Below are 18,634 nucleotides of genomic sequence, written 5' to 3' on the forward strand. Positions count from 1 at the left end.
AGTCGGGAAAATGGACGCAAGAGGAAGAAAGGGTGGGAAAACAAAGCAAGACAACGGATGCAGGGAACCACTAGGGAACACATGCAAAGGGGAAGGGAAAAAGGAGAAGTGGTCATGCTCCTTTTTCAAGTATTCTTTTGCGGCAGTAAAATAAGTGAACTGATCCATATTCCCAAAAGTGGATGTAAAAAAAAAAAAACGTAGTCGTATCGAGGGAAGAGCTCCCCTAGGACATGAGAACAACAATTAAAAGAACGAGAAGGCTAAAGTTGATTTTTAAAAAAAGTATGTAACACTTGTTACCCCCTCTTTTCAGCTGCTCGCACTCACGCCACACCCGCCTTATACATTTCTTCTTCCCCGCCTCCCCCTCCACGGTTTTTTCCTTAAATGCCGCTGCCCCACTTCCAGTGTGGAGGCCGTCACCTTCTGCCATGAACGGGATCTGCACCGGTGGCTGTGTTACTACCTAATTCGTTTTCCGTAATTCTTACGATGAAGGTATGGAAACAATAAGCGCCTTTCGTCGGAGCCTGTGCCAGTGGGTTCCAAGGCTGTCAGAGAACCTTATTTACCATAGGAGGTATCGCAATGCGTTAATCTTTTAACCATGTTGCCCTGGGACCATTGCAAACACCATTTCAGTATCCCGACGGGGGTGGTGACACCTACCCTTCTTCCTCGTGAGCACATTACGGAACCCTATGGCACTACAATGATGTGTCACGGGTCGTCAGGATCCCACTACATTACACTAATGGATATCAACCCCCCCCCCAAAAAAAAGGAGCAACCAGCTCGGTTTACCTTAACAGTGTCGCGTTTACTGACCACTATCCTCTTCTTCGCCCTCCTCATCGTCATCACCCTCAATCCAGCGCCGCTCCTGCTCAAGTCGGTCAGCGGAACGCCTCTCGTTGCGTTGCACAAACGGGTTCGATGGATCCTTCTGCCACATCTCCCACAGTAAATCGTTGTACTGCGAACGTCTCAAACCAGGTCGCTCCTCTCGTAACCTGGGAAGTTGTTCCTCACAGAATAGCCGGTAAAGGACGCGAGCGCGCTTGCCAATATGACGGTCCTCGGGCACCACCTGTTCCCCCGGATTCCGGAGTTGCAGAGCCGAGAGAGCTTCATTCAAGGGACCCTCAGCGACCGCACCACCTTTGCTCCAGTCTCCTGGTTTCTTCAAATTCCCCGCTGAAGGGTCGCCGGCGCCTCCAGCCGCAAGTTGACTTTGGTTCTCCCTTGGTTCCACCTGCTTTTTCCTATCGTAATCTGCGAGCACCTTCGACAGGTCCTTTTGCATCTGGCGCCGTGAAACCTTCTGTGGCACTTTTGCACTGAGTTCCTGTTCCTCCTGTAGAAGTAACTCTTTTTTGAGCGCACGCTGCTCCGCTTGGCGCTGAGCCTTCTCCTCAGCCTCACGTTGTTTTGCCTGCTTCTTCAGTGCTTTGGCATCACTTTCAGCCCACAGCGCATCCTCCTCTTCCTGTCGCTTTTTTGCTTTAATTTGGGCGCTGCGCTCTTGTTCACGCTCACGGGCCTCCACAGCGTGGCGGTTCATAAATTTGTTAGCCTTTGCTCCGCTCGGCATGATGAATATCCAATACTTTCGTCTGAAGGATGCATCATCAAAGAGATGGAAAAGACTGTGCAAAAGGGCTCGATAATTACAAAGCACAAAAGAAACACAGTAAGAGGTGAGTATCGAAGGCCAAACACGTGACAGCACGCAATGAAAAATCAACGCGATCAGCAGTGGCACGCCCACCATACGGGGATGTGCGCACGCTCCCCCATTTTAACGGTGCAAACGCACTGCAAGCACACAACCGTCGTGTACTACAGGTCGAAGATAGAGTCCTTGGGCTGCAGCCGCACGACAGCTCTCCGCTATGACACGCACGAGCTGAACTCCATCTGAATCACTGTGGTACAGTGAGGAGCGCCGATTTAGAAGCGACGCTGCTGCGTTTTCAAGTATAACTAATGAAGAGGGAGTTAAAGGAGACCGGGCTGTAGTACCCGTTGGGTACGCACAGAACACCATCACCTTCCCCACGGCAGCGCTTCCACGGTGCAATTCCGGCACCTCGTGGCCATCGTACAGATGCATGGACTGAATCACGTCATCAACTCTGCGGTGAGCGCTGCGATTCCGCTCCGAGGCGTCAAAAAAACTTGTCTGTATTCCAGTCACATCAACAAGACGACGCGAACGAAAAGAGGCTGGCGTGGCGGAAGTACTCTTTACAACAACATCACCAGGGTAGAGAGGCGGAAGTGAGGCAACACACGATGCAGGTAACTTCCTTCCAAAGCGCCGTTCATAGTAACTATTGCCGAGAAAAGTTAGCGGGGTACCGCAGTGGTTTGTGCTGTCCTCACTTCCCGTCAAGGGCATATACACAAGTGAGCCTGCAAACCCACTTGGCTTTCCCCAGTAACATCGGCCGCTAAGCTTTACGGGAACATTCATGTAAAGCACTGACGCCAGCTTTGCAAACAAAGAAAAAAGAATAGAACAGAATCGAAGACATGTAAACACGCTCTCCTTTGAACGAGTGTGTGCACACAGCTAAGTGATATCCTGTCAACTAATTTTTCCTCAAAAGCGGTGGGATGCAAGCAGAGAAAAGCGTTGAACCTCTCCCTCTTACGCAAATGGTCGCCAACAACAACTGCAATACGCAGAACAAAGATAAGTGCCCGAAGTAACGACGATAGCACCGGGCGCATGCACGTCCATATACCTGTAAAGACTTAGCCACACACGTACGCGCGTAATTCCCACCTGGAACCCAAGTCGTCGCTGATATCACTGCATATAGCACCAGCTCCGGTAGCACTGAAGCATTTAAACAGGGGAGCATAGGAACTGGTATCTCCTAACACACCATACTGCAATGCTGATTTCGGAATTTCGCTCCCCTATTTTCCACTCCACCCCCCCCCCCCCACACACACACACGACCACCTTAACAGCGCACGCTGACTCACTCGCGAGATGGGACCGAGACCCTAAAGTTGTACTGCTGATCTAGCCCAACGTAGGAATCACATACAACGTACAGACTAAGGGGCACCGAGCCGTTTTCTGCAAAAGAGGTCCAATCGTCGTCCCAATCAAATCGAAGTGTTGTCGCTGTTGTGGCATTACCCATCAAGCGGCCCACACGCTTCATAGCAATCAACTCTCCTGTATGCTCACTTCCAATAACCAACCAGTACTGCTCATCCTTCGATTTAGTAAAGTGGGGTGCGACAACATGCCGAATAGGCGTGGAAAGCCTTGTGAGGTACGCCGTCAGCTCATAACCATCCCCCTCTTCGTCATCGTCCATCCCATCACCTCTCTTGACCATCACCTCTTCAGTTGCGTGACCATCATCAACGACCGTACGAGACAGGCGTATATGCACATCGATCAATGGAAAGCTGCGCACCGCCTCCATCGCTTCGCGGACCTCCTTGTCCCCAAGACCACAGTGGTCGCACAAGGTCTCATGGAGTTTCGTAAGGGCCGACAGTGGACTGTTCACCAATTGTGATACGTGATGGAGTCCGGCACAGTGCTCCGCAATAATAGGAAGCATCGTGTCGGTCACGTGAGGTATCTGCAACAGTGTGTTGGAGTGCCACCACAATCCTTGCACAATACACTGTAAGAGAGACATACAGCGGAGCGACGTGTGTAAGTGGCCATTATTTGCTGTTATGTCAACCATCGCCTGCACAACACGCATGGCGTTGTCGAGGGTCGATTTTTGATCGGTGTAGTAGTCGGATATTGGCAGGTTGCAACGCTCAAAGTGAGCCTGGAAGAGAAGAAACGCTTTCACGTGCGGAGAGTCCGCATTGTTTGCTTTGATGGGGAGTGGAAGGGCTTGGCTCAAAGTAAGATTCAGTTTGTCTTCATTGTGCCTCACGGGAAGTTCTTCAAACTCATCCGCTTCACATAGTGCCTTCAGGACATCCACGTGGGTGCTATTTTCATTGATATTTGTATCGAAGTAATAAACTGTTTTATGTGAAAGATAGTAGTAAGAACACAGCTTGCCAAGCACAGTGTAAGTCAACGCATTGGGATCAGCATCTGCGTCGCACCCATCGCTTTGGCAATGCTCGATACATCCACACTGCTCAAGTTCGTCAAGAACGTTGGCGACAAGGGTGGACATAAAGATCGTTACCGACGCTGGTGACCGATCCGAAAGTCCATAATACGACGGATTCTTCACGATACGACGAAACATATAGGTCCACGTCAAGTAGTCTACAGCGTCTTGCCGGGTCTTAATCGTTCCTGACACGATTTCAGCATTGATGTGAGTGTGTAGTTGTCTGTGAAGTGCGCTCTCAACTGGGAAAGGGTCGTAGAGAAATTTTCGGTAGAAACCCTTCTTCGGCTCGTGACAAAGCACCTGCGCCACACCCTCCGTATCGAACTGAGGCCTTCCCGCACGGCCAATCATCTGTAGTACGTCAGTAATTGGGAAGTCCACATATGTTTTTGTCTTCCCGTCATAATACTCCGTACCCTTCACAACCACCATATGTGCGGGGAAGTTGACTCCCCACGCAAGTGTGGAGGTTGCCACTAGAACCTGTAGCTTGCCCTTGAGAAAAGCGGACTCCACCACCGTGCGATCACCCTCCAGCAAACCGGCGTGGTGCACACCAACGCCAAACTGCATGCAGTGCTTTACGTATGGGTCGCTTACTTTTGCCACGTACGCGTTGACCTCTTCCACATCCATACGTACAAACTTGGCAGTATTCTGTTCCATCACCAGAAAACCGATTAGTGCCATTGCCGTAAGCCTCGTTTGCCGACGGGAGGAAACAAAAACAATGACGGGCTTGTTTGGGCTCTTCTCGCAGATGGCGTTGTAAACAGGCTTATTCATAGCCGCCATTCGAGGACAGTAATTCCTGCCATGATACCCCGCAATATGTACCCGCATGGGCACCGGCCTCACCGACGGGTCGAAGTTGAACACTGCCCACTTGTGCGAAACGCCCAACCACGAAGTAAGATCTGCGGGATTAGCGACAGCAGTAGAAAGGCCAATGAGACGAATAGGAGCATTGCGATGCCAACCAATAAAGCGCATACGACTTACAATCACTTCAAGAATAGGACCACGGTCGGACCCAAGCATGTGTATTTCATCAAAAATTACAAGCCGCACTGCTGTGACGTAGCGCCTTACCTGCCAACTCCGTGAAAGCCCGTCCCATTTCTCTGGAGTTGTGCACAGTATGTCTGCCTGCACAAGTGCAGTGATATCAGGTGTAACATCGCCAGATAATTCCAAGACACGCCGGCCCAAGCGCCGAGAAAAACGGGCCATCCAGTCCTTCACCCGCTCTTTTACCAGCGCCTTAAGCGGCGCTATGTACACAACCTTAGATCCTACTGGATATTTCTCGAAAAGGCGTAGTATAGACATTTCAGCAGCAATAGTCTTTCCGCTTCCGGTTGGAGCTCCAAGGAAGATGCTGCTGTCGGTGTGATACATGGCGTGAAACACTTGCGTCTGTACAGGGTTAAACTCCCGGAAACTCTCATAGATGGTATGGTACTTCTCCGGTATCACCTCACGGCGAAGCGGCGCAAGAGGAAGCAGGGGTGTCGTTTTCTGAGAGTCATCAGGTAGGTGCAGATGGCCAATAGAAAAGGAGTATTCCTCCTGAGAACCGAGCCACCGGTCGCTGTAAAGCCGAACGGAATACATATCATACTCGGCTACGATTGGAACAGAGAGATTCACGACCTGTGGCAGGCCAGCCTCCACCTCTTTACGTTTTAACGAGATAAGCTCGTGATGGAAAATGAAGTGGTTGTCCTGATCTTCAACCAGTAACCAAAATGGTTCCACGGAGCCGTGATATCGACTATTCCACGAGAACGTTGCAGAGATTGTCACCTTAACACGGAGAATAGTACATGTAATGGGTTGAATGTCAACCGCAAGTGAGACTGTGGGGAAGGAAGCAACGAGTCGAGCAATCACATCACCAAAACGCTGATTCTGAACCAGAGAACCTATGTCACTTGCTGACATTTCCTGGAGAAGGGACATACTGGGCCGCTTCTTTTCAATATTTCGGTAAACAGCATCTGTCATGTCCACGCCAAACTGCAAAAGAGGGTGCTCAAACTCCCAGCGACGTTGCTCCAAGCACTTGCACAGCGAAAGGAAAACGGCAGTTGTGAGTGGATGGCCGCGCTGCATTTCGATCTCGAATAGAGATCGTGATATGCGAGGAGCATTCTGTACAACATAATTCACATCGGATGCAAGGGAATGCATGTCAACATTGATGCGACTAATGTAAGACTTCATGAGTGTCGTTACCTTCCACTCTACAGATGTTTCGTCGGCACTTTCACCCACAATACCGTAGTGTTGCACCTGTCTAGGCAGTAAAGCGTGCAATTTCTTGAGTTCATCGAGCTCTTCTTGGCGGACACGCAGCTGAGAAAATTCATCAGCACACGCTACGACGTTCATTGCAGCTCCAAGATCAAGGCTGTCAATCCATGACTCATCCGGTCGCCGCATTTTTGTGTTAAACGTAGCGATAGATTTGTAAGAGATGTAATAATGGCTCGCGATACGCCCCAAATCGGTGGTGTCCACAGCACCTGTTTGGGGGTTGTAGCGTATCATACCGGCATCCGCCAACTCTTCAGCTGCCTTGCTGACAATTTCATAGCGTATTTTCTTCAACTTTGGGTCCTGCCGCGCATCCGATACCTTCAAACCGTACATCAGCGGATTTACCCGTAGGCGCTGCCACAAATACGTGTATTCCAACCATCCGGAACCCTCCACAATGGATGATATCGTCCCGGCGTGTATCTCCGCATTGAGGTGATCACACAACCCTTCCTGCAACTTGCTTTCTATGGGCAGGGCGCAAGCTAGTAAACGGAGATAGCGACCAACCTCCTTCTCATCTGATATGATGGTACCGTGACCACTAGTATCATACTGCGGTCTCCCCGCTCGGCCAAATATTTGCATTACGTCAAGCACCGACATGGACACAAGACCACCGCGCTTCGGGTCGTAGATATGAGTTCCCCGAATCATCACCGAGTGGGCAGGCAGGTTCACTCCCCAAGCAAGCGTGCTGGTGCATACAAGCACCCTTATAAACCCCTTACGAAACAAGTTTTCCGTGGACGTGCGATCGTAACGGATTAGACCAGCGTGATGAGCACCAAACCCCGCGGCAAAAAGATTAGAAAGATCTCTCCCCTGCAGGCTGCAACCCAGCTTCTGTGCCTCTTTGGGTACCGTTTCGTCCTGTTTAAAGAGGGCCTCATGTCCACGAACATTTGCCTCCTCCATAAAAAAGCGAGCCAGTGCAACAGTTTGCTTGCGTGAGTGCACGAAAACCATAACCTGATGACCCTCCCGTACGTTGCGGACGACTTCCTCGTAGGCAAGTTGGTCCATACGGCGTTCCTTGTCCTTTAAACCCATACGAAGACCGATGAAAGACTGCTCCAACGGCACGGGCCGGTACTCTGCCCCAAACACCTTTAATCCCTCGGCAAGATCCACTCGCAAAAAATTTGCTACGTCCTTATAGTTCGGTAACGTTGCGGAAAGGCCGACTAGACGGGTACGGTGTTTCTGCTCTGAAGCGAGCTCGCCTTGGCGAAGCGTGCGAGCAACAATAGCCTCTAGCACCGGCCCACGGTCCTCGTTCAGCAGATGTATTTCGTCAATGATAATAAGCCTCACTTGCGTAGTGAGCTCCTCGTTAGCCTGCTTCCTCGTGATGACATCCCACTTCTCCGGGGTTGTTACAATCACCTGAGTTTGCGCGAGTTCCCGCTTCGTAAGTTGCATGTCACCCGTAAGTTCACGAACCTCCATCGCAAAAGGAGCCAGTCGACGGGAGAAGTTTTCCACCATTTCCTGCGCAAGGGCCTTCATGGGGGCGATGAAAATTATCTTGAAGTTTCGATCCAACACACCGTCAACACGTTGTTCTTCAATGCAGCGTAACATCACCAGTAGCCCGCAGACGGTTTTACCAGCCCCCGTAGGTGCGCACACGAGCATGTTTTGCGATGTGTGAAAGGCGGTCCTAAACAGGGAGGTCTGTATGGTATTAAGATGGGTGATATTCAAAAATGCCGCGTGAGTCCACTCCGGAAGCGATGTAGCAATGCAAACACGATCCTCCTCTGGTAGCACCTTGCGCTCTGGTGGCGGCACGTGGACCCGAATGTGATCTTCTTTCTGGAGAACCGTGGCACCAGAGGCAAAGGAAGGGCAAGACCCGTTAATGCTTAAATCACGCTTGAAAAACTCGTCCAGCTCCGATTCACGTACGAGTTGTCGGTAACGCTGTGTCATGTGAGCAAGCCACTGTTCGTCCGCACTACCACGACGGTCAAACTCAGCCTCTCGCAACACCGAACGCTGTTTTGCTGTTTTCACAAAACGTACTGTGAGGCCACGGTGGTCTGGAGCCGCCGAATCACCGGTAGTACCACCATCGTTCCCTCCGTCGAGAGTACAGAACTCCTCTAAAAGACGTAGGAAGATGTCGCGTGGACGGTGCATCACGCACTGAATCAACTCACAGTGCTCCACGCCGAGCACCTGCAACAGTTCTTCTATAGCACGCACTCGGACCGCATCCCGCTGCTTCTGCGTTTCGCAAGCCGTCACTCTGTCAAGCGCATTAAGGATAATCCGTGTCATGTCCTCGTCGAAACGAACGTACACCTGGGACACAATGTCATCGACACTTGATAACAACAAATCCAGCGATACTTTATTATTCTCCAGGTACGCAGAGCGGCTCACTCCACCAACACGATTGCCACGGGGGGAAAGAGGCTCTCCCGTATGCGCAATCACTGTTATTGATTGATGTCGCTGCATAAACTGCCCAACAAATGAGCACGTATGTTGTCGACGTACCTCACCTTCGCGGTTACTGAAGGATGATTTCTCAGCTACCTGTAGCATCTGTAAATCATCTAAAAGACTCGTTGCGTCAGGCATGAGATGGTGACGATAGTCCTGACGAAATGGTGCAAAACTCCCAAGCACGCTTTCCAACCGCCGGACAGCATCTTGAGCACTATGATACCAGCTCGGTGACGCTGCGGAGCCCTTCCGTTCAGGTTCCTCTGCCTTGTTTCGATGTTGCTTGTCCACAGCTTTAGACCCGCCCTTAGCCCCAGCAGTTTCCGTGGCGCCTCGGCTACCGGCATTAGGGTTACGTCTCCTATGGTTTGCTCCAATGTTGTTGCGCCTATCGTCACATCCCTCTCTGTTTTCCCATCGGCCCTTCTTTCTGCTGTCGTTATAAGCCGCCCAACAGGTGTTACAATACCACTGTCTGTCGCGTGGATCTTCAGCCCCCTCGTCGAATGACCCACATTGCATGCACGAGCCGCGGTGGGACATGCTCTCCCGCCTGTCGGCCTGACAGAGGCGTGCGTGAGCAGCTAATGAGGTGCCCCCAAAAAAAAACCTTAAAGAAAGATGTTTTCCTAAAGATAGAGTTAAGGGGGTCTTTTTGTCTTTGATATTGCTTTTCATTGTTACGATAAACGGAAAACAGGGGTCACAAATTTAAACGACACCAAGGAAAACAAATATAAATCCGTATCCCAAGGCAACAAATAGCACCAATACAGAGCAAAAAAAAAAAAACGTTCCCAATTGTTGTTTTTTTTTTTCTAGAGGTCAGTCGTTCTCCGACTCGGTCTCCACGAGTGCCGAAGTGTTGATCCGTTTAGCACGCAACCACAAGCAATGAAACCGGTACACATCCTAATCGGTGCCACGTTCACAAATGCAAACAAAAAACCAACGAACCCACACCCCCCAAGAGGGCACACTTCGTCCCTCTTCAGGTTACTCAGTGCGCACACTCAAATAAGAAGGAGGGAAAGTACATAGGAAAGTAACCACTCCGGGACTATCCGACGAGACAAAGCTAGGTGTATTGTAACACGGTAGCAGACTGCAAATGACTGAACGAGCCAACAGCACCTATATCCCACTCTTGGTTACGGTCTACCGGGGGAGCCTGTTCATCCTCCTTCACTTCTTTAGTGCCAATAGTGCCCCTTTCGCCGCGGTAAAAATCATTAGAACGAGATATGTAGCTGATGCTACAGCATGGTACAGAGAACTTCCGGTCAGCGGCGTAGCTCTTGGGACAACATTGCTTCAACAGCGCCGATACAACGTCAGCGTGTGTTACAATCATCGTCCGAGTAGGTGGGAGTAACGCGATGCTGTTGAACGGCTGCGGGCCGAAGTCACTCATTGAGAGAGTGAGCAGTGAGGACCTCTCTCTAAAGGTACGCGGTAGTCCCTTAGCCTCTCCTTGAGCCGCCTCCCAAACGCAACGAGGGACAGAGGAGGGAGTATCGGTATCGTTGCTGAAGTGCGTCCGTACCACCTCGGCAGCCCGTAGAAGTAAACAACCTGGACCCTCTGGGTATTTGACAGCAATCCCGTTGTTGGTAATGCTGCGACAAGGAGCATAACCCCCTCTCCGGTCTGATGGATAAGAAATAGAGGCATCCCCACAAGAGATCCCCTGGTGTAAGGACCTGCGCACAGAAGGTGAAGTCCACAGAAGGAACGAGGCATTTCCGTTGTAAAGCCCATCAAGAGTTTCCACCCACCCCGCAATGGTCGTTTCATCGACAAGGTTCCTCATCCCGTCCAACTTACGCTTACAAGCAGCGGTGCGGAAAAAAGAACTTAACGAGGCATGCAGTGATTCCCAATGAGGACAAAACAGAATGCTGTCCCCACAAAGATCGTAGCTACCACCCAAACCAGGTGCATGGGAATACAACCTCGATGACTGCCAATCACCAAGCAAAGGGTCTACAAACACCACAAGTTTCCCATCAAAGCCTGTAATGTTGACGATTATCGCTGTTTCGAGACACCGATGAAACGGCGAAGTGAGAAGCATGGACAGCATCCCTAGTTCCCGCTGCCGAATTTTCGCATGGCGCCTTTGCTGTCGAAAAAAGAGCCCCGTTTCCAGTGCCTGCCATCGACCATCAGTGGAAAGTGGAGGATCAGTATTAGGAAGGTGCGATAGTGGAACCCCAACGTTAGACTTCCAATTACGATTAACGTGATCAAGTCTCTCACCGTGACGAAGTAGTAGAACCTCATCGCGAAACATACTCGCAGTCTGATGCCACTGAAGCGAGCGCCGCTTTGCTCTCAGAGCATACTGCACGGACGTCATGAAACGAACGGAACCGAGTTGTACACGCACTGTACACTTAGCCTGTGAACTTGTGCTCTGTAGCGTGGTTACACTCGTGCATCCTGGTCGCAAACCGAGAAGAGAGTGAACTAAATAAAGAAAACCAATCCCCAGTGCGACGGCGACGCACAAGCGGGGCAGAAGCTCGTCACCAAGTTCCACGGTCACGCGTTTCAATCTACACTACAAACGTATTAAAAAAGGGAAGAAAAATAATATCGAGACGCAAATGAGGGGCGGAGAACCAGAAAAGGCGTCTAGGATACACGTTAAAAGCACCTCTGTATGCGTAAGTGAGGGAATGTGGGATAGCACAGAAAGGAGACATAACTCTTGCTGTATACGGCAGAGCAGTGCAAATGTCTTGCACTACACATGCCGACCAACCGAGTGAGCAAGCAATTGGAAGTGAGACTGTGACCCGCACCGACCGTCAGTGAAACCGGAGAAAAATGCTTCGCATCAACCCTAAAGATAGGCTACAGCGCAGGAGGAAAGTAACCCTCCATCAGCCCCCGCGAACGTCTTAGAAATAATCAACTCTGGGATTTCGTCTGTTGCTGAGTCTCCTCTTGCAACTGCCCGTACATCTGCATGAGCAAGTCATGCTGGGCAGCGAGAGCTGCTAGCTTTTTTCGCAGTTCCTCAACTTCATCTTTGTAACGGCGAAGACTCTCAATCTCCACCGCTTGGCGCACCAGCTCCTTTTCCATCCGCTCTCGGCCACCACGAGAAAAGTGGCTAGTGGGCCCGTCGGTATGAAAATGAAGCAACGCTAAACATGTGTTATTCGCGCAAACGTCAACGGGGGTTAGTGGTTGGGATGGAACAAAGGAAGGCTCGGCAGCGGCAATTGAAGACGAGCACCTCGATCCACTTCGGGGCTGAATGCCGGTGCACACAGCGTCAGCTGGTTGCTTAATCTGTTTATTGAGTGCCTCGGCTTGCGCAGCCCGTATGAGCGCATCCCCCAATTCCTTTTGTACTTGGGTATGCCTTCCCTTCCACTGTAATAACTCCTGAATGGAGGCAGTTCTCTCATCCACTGCGGCACGTAATTCGTTTTGAACACCTGCAAGTTGTTGCTTATAGCTCTCCACGACCACAACATGATCACGCTTCAAAGCAGCGCACTCCTCAGCTGCCAGCGCTGCTTCCTCCAGCAGCTGTTTCTTCTGTCGTTCCGTGTCATCGAGCGCCGCGCGCAACTCACGCAACGGATTTAGGGAGCCCCGCTCATGCTCCACGAGCCTAGTTTCCGCTCGATCCGCACGATGTTCTGCTTGAAGGAGTTTCTTCTCCAACTGCTGAATGTGGAGCTCGTACTCCATTTGGTTTCGATGTAAGGAGGAAACAAACACCTCCTTCTCCCGCTTGAGTGACTCCACCACATCATTTGCGGTGTCACAACGATGATTAAGCTCTGACACGTAACGGGACACCTCACCTTGTAACTCCTGCACACGTCTATTCTTCTCTTCTAGCTGAATAGTGAGCTCGTTCACCTGCCTCTGCGTAGCCTCACACTGTGTCTGCCTCGCAGCTGCGATGTTCTGAAGCTCATTGTAATCCGCTGCGCCTTGTCGGAGCTGTCGTTCCAGCGACACAACACGATCCTCAGCCTCTGCCTTTCTTTCTAAAAGTTGTTTACTCCGCTCCCGCTCCCTTCCAAGCTGTTCCGATAGCTCCACTCCCTCCCTCTCGAGGGAAGCCATTTTCTCCTTGTCTACAGTGCTCCGCTTTAGATTACGAAGGCTATTAACCTCCTTTTGAAGCGACAAAATGCTTTGAGTGAGACGCTTGTTCTCATCGTTCAGACGCTGCGATGTTTCCATTTCCTCAGCCAACAATGCTTGGAATCGGAGCAGCTGCCCGTCAGTAGCATTCGGATCACTACTGGAAACAGTGCCCCCTCCTTGTCCTTCTTGCAGATTTCTACTGTCGTGGGTGTGATCTTCCGAAGTGACTAATGATCGATTATCACCTTCCTCAGACACGACCCCACTGCTCGCTCCCTTGAAAATGCCCTCGCCTCCGCCGCGCTCCCCGGGCTTGGACAGAAACGTAACTGGAGTCTGCTTCGTTCCCGTGACTGCAGTCTTGCCTTGCTCTCTTTCTGTCGTGTCAAACTTTTGTCCGAGCTCGCAGCTCACGTCACTCGACCGCGTTTGCAACACAGCGGGAGGTAACAACCTGTCACTAGCTTCAACTTCGCAACAATCCCCCATGCCGATAGCCGATGGAGCAACACCATGTGTACTACTATCCTCCTGATGTGTTTCTTTCTGTTTGGTCGCTAGCTGCATAGAAATGACCCCTCCTTCCACTTCATTAAGTTCACTACCCGATAAATGCACCACGTCATCGCTTCCATGTCCCTCTTTTTCTTCAATGCCTTCGAATTCCTCCAACTTCCCAGCTAATCCCGAGACGTTGTCAAGTGTTTTTTGGATCTCGTTCAGCCATGAACCAAGCATGGTAACGGAGGAACCTAGGTTTTAAATAGAAGTAGAAGGAAGAAAGAGAATATTAGTGAAGAAGAAAACATTAACCTCCGCAACTGCACCTCTACAACACCATATCCTTGAGGGAAAGGAAGGAAACAAATGTGACGAAAACCTGCACACGACAGATATCAACCCAACGTTCACACGACAGAGACGGTCCACGACCAGGGACTCATGGTCACACCCGTGATAAGCAACAGCACGACATATGTCAAGCGACTCAATTCGACAACACGATCGAACTGGGGGGAGGGGACAAGGTAAACTCAGCCCTGGAGGGGATAACAGTCAACGCAAGTTGCGAAAAGGTGGTAGGGATTCCGCTGATATGACGAAAAATAAAACATCCTGAGAGTCGTATGCCAGCTGGATCATGCGGTCCTCACTAAACATTAAGCCATCAGTTGATGCCCCCTCACCACGAAGGCCGCCAATAGCCACAACACGTCCAAAGCCAAGCAAACGAAAATGGATGAGAGCCGCCGTGTCACCCACCCACTAGCTTTTGACTCGTAGCCCTTCATACAATTAGATTATCTAATTTCCCTTCGCTACACCTTTTCTATCGAGAGGCCCTGCGCGAGGAACAAAGGTTTTTACACCTTTCAGCGCAACCCGCAGCAGTGGCCCCTGGGAAACGCCACCGGCATAACAAACGTTAACCAGCTGCCGCGAAAAATGCGTCCCCACATAAACAAAACAAAAACCCACTGAAGCGGGAGGTACACCACAGCACCAACAAGAGAAGGGAAAAGGAAAGCAACGACTGGTAAGAATGTACAGAAAATGTCCCAAGGACAAAGGCAAAAACCTCATGGCGGAGCGTTTGTTCCCACAAAGACGAGAGATTAACAGCGAAAGCAAAAAAGAAGCCTTGTTAACTTTATGTCCGCATTCCCATTTCTTATCTCTCTCAACGACGAAGCCAAATGAAGTTAGACGGCTCGTAGGGCACAACGGTTGCTAACAAGCGAACATGGGAGGACAGTCACCTTCCTTTCCTTGCAGCAGCAACACCACCACGTTTGCATAACGTGTTAATTGCGCATTCCTTCCTTCACTCCATCAATTTTATCACACTTTATTTCCTTGCTCCTCCCCTCTGGCACAGCTTAACTCAGGCACTGGGCGGTACTTTGACCTGGAACTCATATACAGCATGTAAAAATAGGTGCGCAGTGGAAAATACGAAAGGCGCAGAGGAATCCACACAGGCGTTAAACGGCTTGGGAGCAAAAGACAGAAAAAGAACAAGCGAAAATAACAGGAACACACACAATTAAAAAAGAAAAAACGAAAAAAAAAGATATTTACTTCATTTCTACCTAATTCATGAGGTGAAGCAAGGAAGGATGTAAAATAAGAAAGGAAGTACCCCCCCCTCATATGCAGGAACACCTCCCGATTTTGTCGCAGCCACTCCGTAACTTGTGTTCCGTTGACCATCCTTTTCTTAATATCTCCCTTTGAATTGGGATGTTTCTCTTCCTTTCTTTTAATTCATACTACTTCCTCCTTTGCTCTAAGCCCTGCCGCTCCTCCCGCTCTCGCTAATTCCCCGCTCCATCATGAAAACAATACGTATGCTCACCTGGAGAAAAGAGAAAGAAACTGGTGGTGCACATATACACAAGCACATGTTATCCCCTTTACATCTCATATATACGCACAGAGCCCTCTTCACAGAAGCATAAAAACGTGCCCACCCATGCACACACATTCGCGGTTTACTACACTATTCTCACTGGTATCATTTCTTCCTTTGATCAAAAATACCTACAAATAAAGTCAATACAAACATACAACAACATCTGCGCGGAAGCTTGTTCACATTTATATATTATTAGATGTAGTAACCCTTCTCACAGTGTCTTATTCGTCACCGTTGACTCATTCCCCTTTCACACAAATGAACAAAAAAAACATAGTTACATTCTATAATGATAATTTGACCTCGAGACCGAGAATAAGTAGTGTAGACCTCCTCACGTTACCTCGAGCACGGTCGGCAGCCATTCCTAAACCACTTCATCCCCATGCATACTCTTCCCCCAGTGGAATGTTCACCCTTACATATTCTCTCCCCCTCCTCCTTTAATTCTTTAGGTACGGACCTCTCTCCTTTGCCCTTGTTTGCACCCTTCCCCCGCTTTTTATTGTCTATCATGGCATTTTTTTTTTTCGCAAATCGGATTGTTCTTTCATTCTTACATGGCCTTCGTGGGGGCGAAACCGCATTCACATTTTTCCAAATGGGGAAAAGTAACACGAGAGCAAAAAGCAAACCCCCACAGAGTAAAGTAAGGGTGCATCATGCAAAGTGAGCGGACAGACTAATGAACAATGAAAAGTACATCAAGTAGTTTGTTTTTTTTTTAGGTGCGAAAGGAAAAGAAGACAAGCATCCCCGTGGTGTGTAAGTTACTCAAGGGGAAAGTAGCTTTTGGTGTGGCTGTTATGTGAGCCCCTATTCGCACCACCTCCACTGAGACAGACAATGAGTGTTAACCTGGTAATTTATCTTGAAGCACGACAGAGCAACCTGCGCGGTGCTCCTTAACAAAAGAAGTACGGTTAGGGTTACGCAGATATGAGTGCACAACTCCTTCTCCATATACATATATATATATTTGCCTACATTGAAACACTTGTCTTCGTTTCTACACCTAAGTGCTAGAGGACAAGCACAGAGGTGGTTGTACTACCTCACCGAAAGTGGATCTCCTTTTTCCTACGACCCAACCTGTCAAGGTGGTCGATCTTAATCCCACCACCAGGTCTATAGGTGAATTTATCCCGTTGGCCACCGTACGAAGCTATTGCATTTCTTAGTTTCTCCTTGGCACCGCTCTTCAAGCGCTGATGCGCACTAATGACGCAGGGTTTGAACATCTTAAGAGCACGCGACACCTCCACCTCCGTGAGGGTATCAAGCATCGCACCAACACATTCCAGCAGAGCCGCAGTAAACTTCATCTCGCTAACGGACGTTTGAAGGGTGCCAGCATGTGAGGAAGCAAACTTATTCACGATATTAGCTAAGTCCGGCTCCCTAGCAGCTGCATTCAGGTCGGCTGTCACCATCTCATCACACTGATCCTGGGCGAGGGAAGGAACGAGGAAGTTCAAAAAAGATGAATGCAAAGCGACTTTGTCCGCATCTTCAAAACCAGCCTCCTTCATCCGCTTGCGAGCTTCATAAGGCAGAGCGGTGCCGCGCGATGGGTCATGGTCAACACCGATAGCAAAGTGAATCCACAAATGATCAATCGTGTCACGAAGTTCAGACTCACCCACAAGTAACAGCGAAGAAATCGCCAAATCCTGCAGCAAATATATTTGTTCTTTGCGTTTACGGCGGAAGTTCATCACATCCTCTCGACTAAAGCTGCACAGCCTCTCACCGCGCGAGAAAGCTTCGCCAGAGAGTCTTAACCACGAGAGAACTTCATGTGATCTGCAGCAGTTCCATTGGGTTACAATGATGTCTGCAACGGTGTTTATACTCGTTGGCACGTAAATTTCCCTTTTCGAGGGCTCCTTCTTCCTGGAGGCACCTTGGACTTTCGCGTACGACTCACCTATATCAGGCAGCGCTCCCTCAGCCGAACTTACCATCGCTTGTTTCCGCCACTCACTCACGAGCGCATTGGTAAATGCTTCGCTCCACTTACGATCCGAGGCTAAATTGAACCACACATACTGTGAGTTCTTGGGGATAATCGGGTACGATCCATCCAAAACAGGTGCACTGCTAAGAACAGCGTCCGAGTGATCCTCGGCATTAACCTCGCCGGGCCTCCGGCGCTTAACGTGCAGACGAAAAGAAAGGTTGGGACAAGGAAGCCCATCACCAACAACCTGTTTGACCTCCGCTTCTGCCTCTTCGGGCTGTGTCACCGGATCTGTGTGGATAAGTACGACCGTTTCCTCGTTTTTTCCGGACTTTACTGTCGAAATGCGACAGCTACCGTAGAACATTATGTAAGGCTCCGGACGTCGAGTCGTCTCCACCACCTGCACAACCAAGACGACCATTTCCGTGCTCGGTGGAAGCTCATACTCCGTACTTGTATTGTAGAATGGAGTATTGGACCCCTCTTGTAGTGGTGACTCGTAGACACTGCCAATTGTTTCCTTCAGAAGGCTGTCGTACAAGATGAGACGCGCATACGTCGAGCACGCGCATGGATCATCCTCGGTTTGCGGGTAGTTGCGGCCACGGAGAATGTCCACATGAAGACGCACCTCCTGTGCAGAGGGGACGCTGGTTGCTTCCTTAGTTGGACGATCCATATCCTGATACCTTCTCGTGCTCAGTTTAAGCCTAGCTTCTTTCTCTCACACCTACACCGTCTTCTTTACTGTAAGAAACCCCCCAGAGTTACAATTGTGTGACGGGCCGGGTGTTTCGTTCACGGCAAAGGAAGTGATAAATGAATAGTGGTATGAAGAGGGGGAAAGGTCGCAAAACGAAGCAGGGCACCCCAATCACCATCAAAAGATAAATATTCTATATATTGACGAGCATACGCGCAGAGACACTTTAATTTCAATTTACTGATGCGGTTAGAAAAGCGTCAACCATGTTTTTCCTCATGAACAACTGGTTCCGCTCAACTGCGCCGTCATCCGCTATCCTTCGATACACGCTATACCTTTCCAACTTCCATCAACACCTTTTAGGCTAGTCCCTTCTCACTTACACCCAATAACCTTTTAAAGCAAAATGTACAAGGGACATATCTCTTAAAACGCTCAATCTATCAGCGTCGTTGTCATTTAGTTAAAGAACAGAGGTCACAAACATCTTGACGGGAAGATACCAAGCT

The 18,634-nt window shown here is 49.8% G+C and overlaps 7 protein-coding genes across 7 annotated transcripts; all 7 read right to left on the reverse strand.

The window, feature by feature from the left end:
* Nucleotides 1-823: 823 nt before the first annotated feature.
* Tb11.02.1910 (hypothetical protein, conserved) lies at nucleotides 824-1,777 on the reverse strand (the record flags this gene model as incomplete). The annotated part of the gene is made up of 1 exon (XM_823419.1): nucleotides 824-1,777. One exon carries the CDS (start codon nucleotides 1,775-1,777, stop codon nucleotides 824-826), a length of 954 nt encoding a protein of 317 aa, XP_828512.1.
* Nucleotides 1,778-1,804: 27 nt separating this feature from the next.
* On the reverse strand, nucleotides 1,805-2,482 carry Tb11.02.1920 (hypothetical protein, conserved; the record flags this gene model as incomplete). Its single annotated transcript, XM_823420.1, has 1 exon — nucleotides 1,805-2,482. The coding sequence occupies one exon, from the start codon at nucleotides 2,480-2,482 to the stop codon at nucleotides 1,805-1,807; it is 678 nt and encodes a 225-aa protein (XP_828513.1).
* A 517-nt stretch (nucleotides 2,483-2,999) lies between these two features.
* Nucleotides 3,000-9,590, reverse strand: Tb11.02.1930 (ATP-dependent RNA helicase, putative; the record flags this gene model as incomplete). The annotated part of the gene is made up of 1 exon (XM_823421.1): nucleotides 3,000-9,590. One exon carries the CDS (start codon nucleotides 9,588-9,590, stop codon nucleotides 3,000-3,002), a length of 6,591 nt encoding a protein of 2,196 aa, XP_828514.1.
* A 400-nt stretch (nucleotides 9,591-9,990) lies between these two features.
* Tb11.02.1940 (hypothetical protein, conserved) lies at nucleotides 9,991-11,274 on the reverse strand (the record flags this gene model as incomplete). The annotated part of the gene is made up of 1 exon (XM_823422.1): nucleotides 9,991-11,274. The coding sequence occupies one exon, from the start codon at nucleotides 11,272-11,274 to the stop codon at nucleotides 9,991-9,993; it is 1,284 nt and encodes a 427-aa protein (XP_828515.1).
* A 557-nt stretch (nucleotides 11,275-11,831) lies between these two features.
* Nucleotides 11,832-13,772, reverse strand: Tb11.02.1950 (hypothetical protein, conserved; the record flags this gene model as incomplete). The annotated part of the gene is made up of 1 exon (XM_823423.1): nucleotides 11,832-13,772. One exon carries the CDS (start codon nucleotides 13,770-13,772, stop codon nucleotides 11,832-11,834), a length of 1,941 nt encoding a protein of 646 aa, XP_828516.1.
* Nucleotides 13,773-14,339: 567 nt separating this feature from the next.
* Tb11.02.1960 (hypothetical protein, unlikely) lies at nucleotides 14,340-14,618 on the reverse strand (the record flags this gene model as incomplete). The annotated part of the gene is made up of 1 exon (XM_823424.1): nucleotides 14,340-14,618. One exon carries the CDS (start codon nucleotides 14,616-14,618, stop codon nucleotides 14,340-14,342), a length of 279 nt encoding a protein of 92 aa, XP_828517.1.
* Nucleotides 14,619-16,508: 1,890 nt separating this feature from the next.
* On the reverse strand, nucleotides 16,509-18,098 carry Tb11.02.1980 (hypothetical protein, conserved; the record flags this gene model as incomplete). The annotated part of the gene is made up of 1 exon (XM_823425.1): nucleotides 16,509-18,098. The coding sequence occupies one exon, from the start codon at nucleotides 18,096-18,098 to the stop codon at nucleotides 16,509-16,511; it is 1,590 nt and encodes a 529-aa protein (XP_828518.1).
* Nucleotides 18,099-18,634: the final 536 nt, after the last annotated feature.

Source organism: Trypanosoma brucei (assembly GCF_000002445.2).
Source record: "Trypanosoma brucei brucei TREU927 chromosome 11 chr11_scaffold01 genomic scaffold, whole genome shotgun sequence".
In the NCBI taxonomy this organism is placed as follows: Eukaryota; Euglenozoa; class Kinetoplastea; order Trypanosomatida; family Trypanosomatidae; genus Trypanosoma; species Trypanosoma brucei.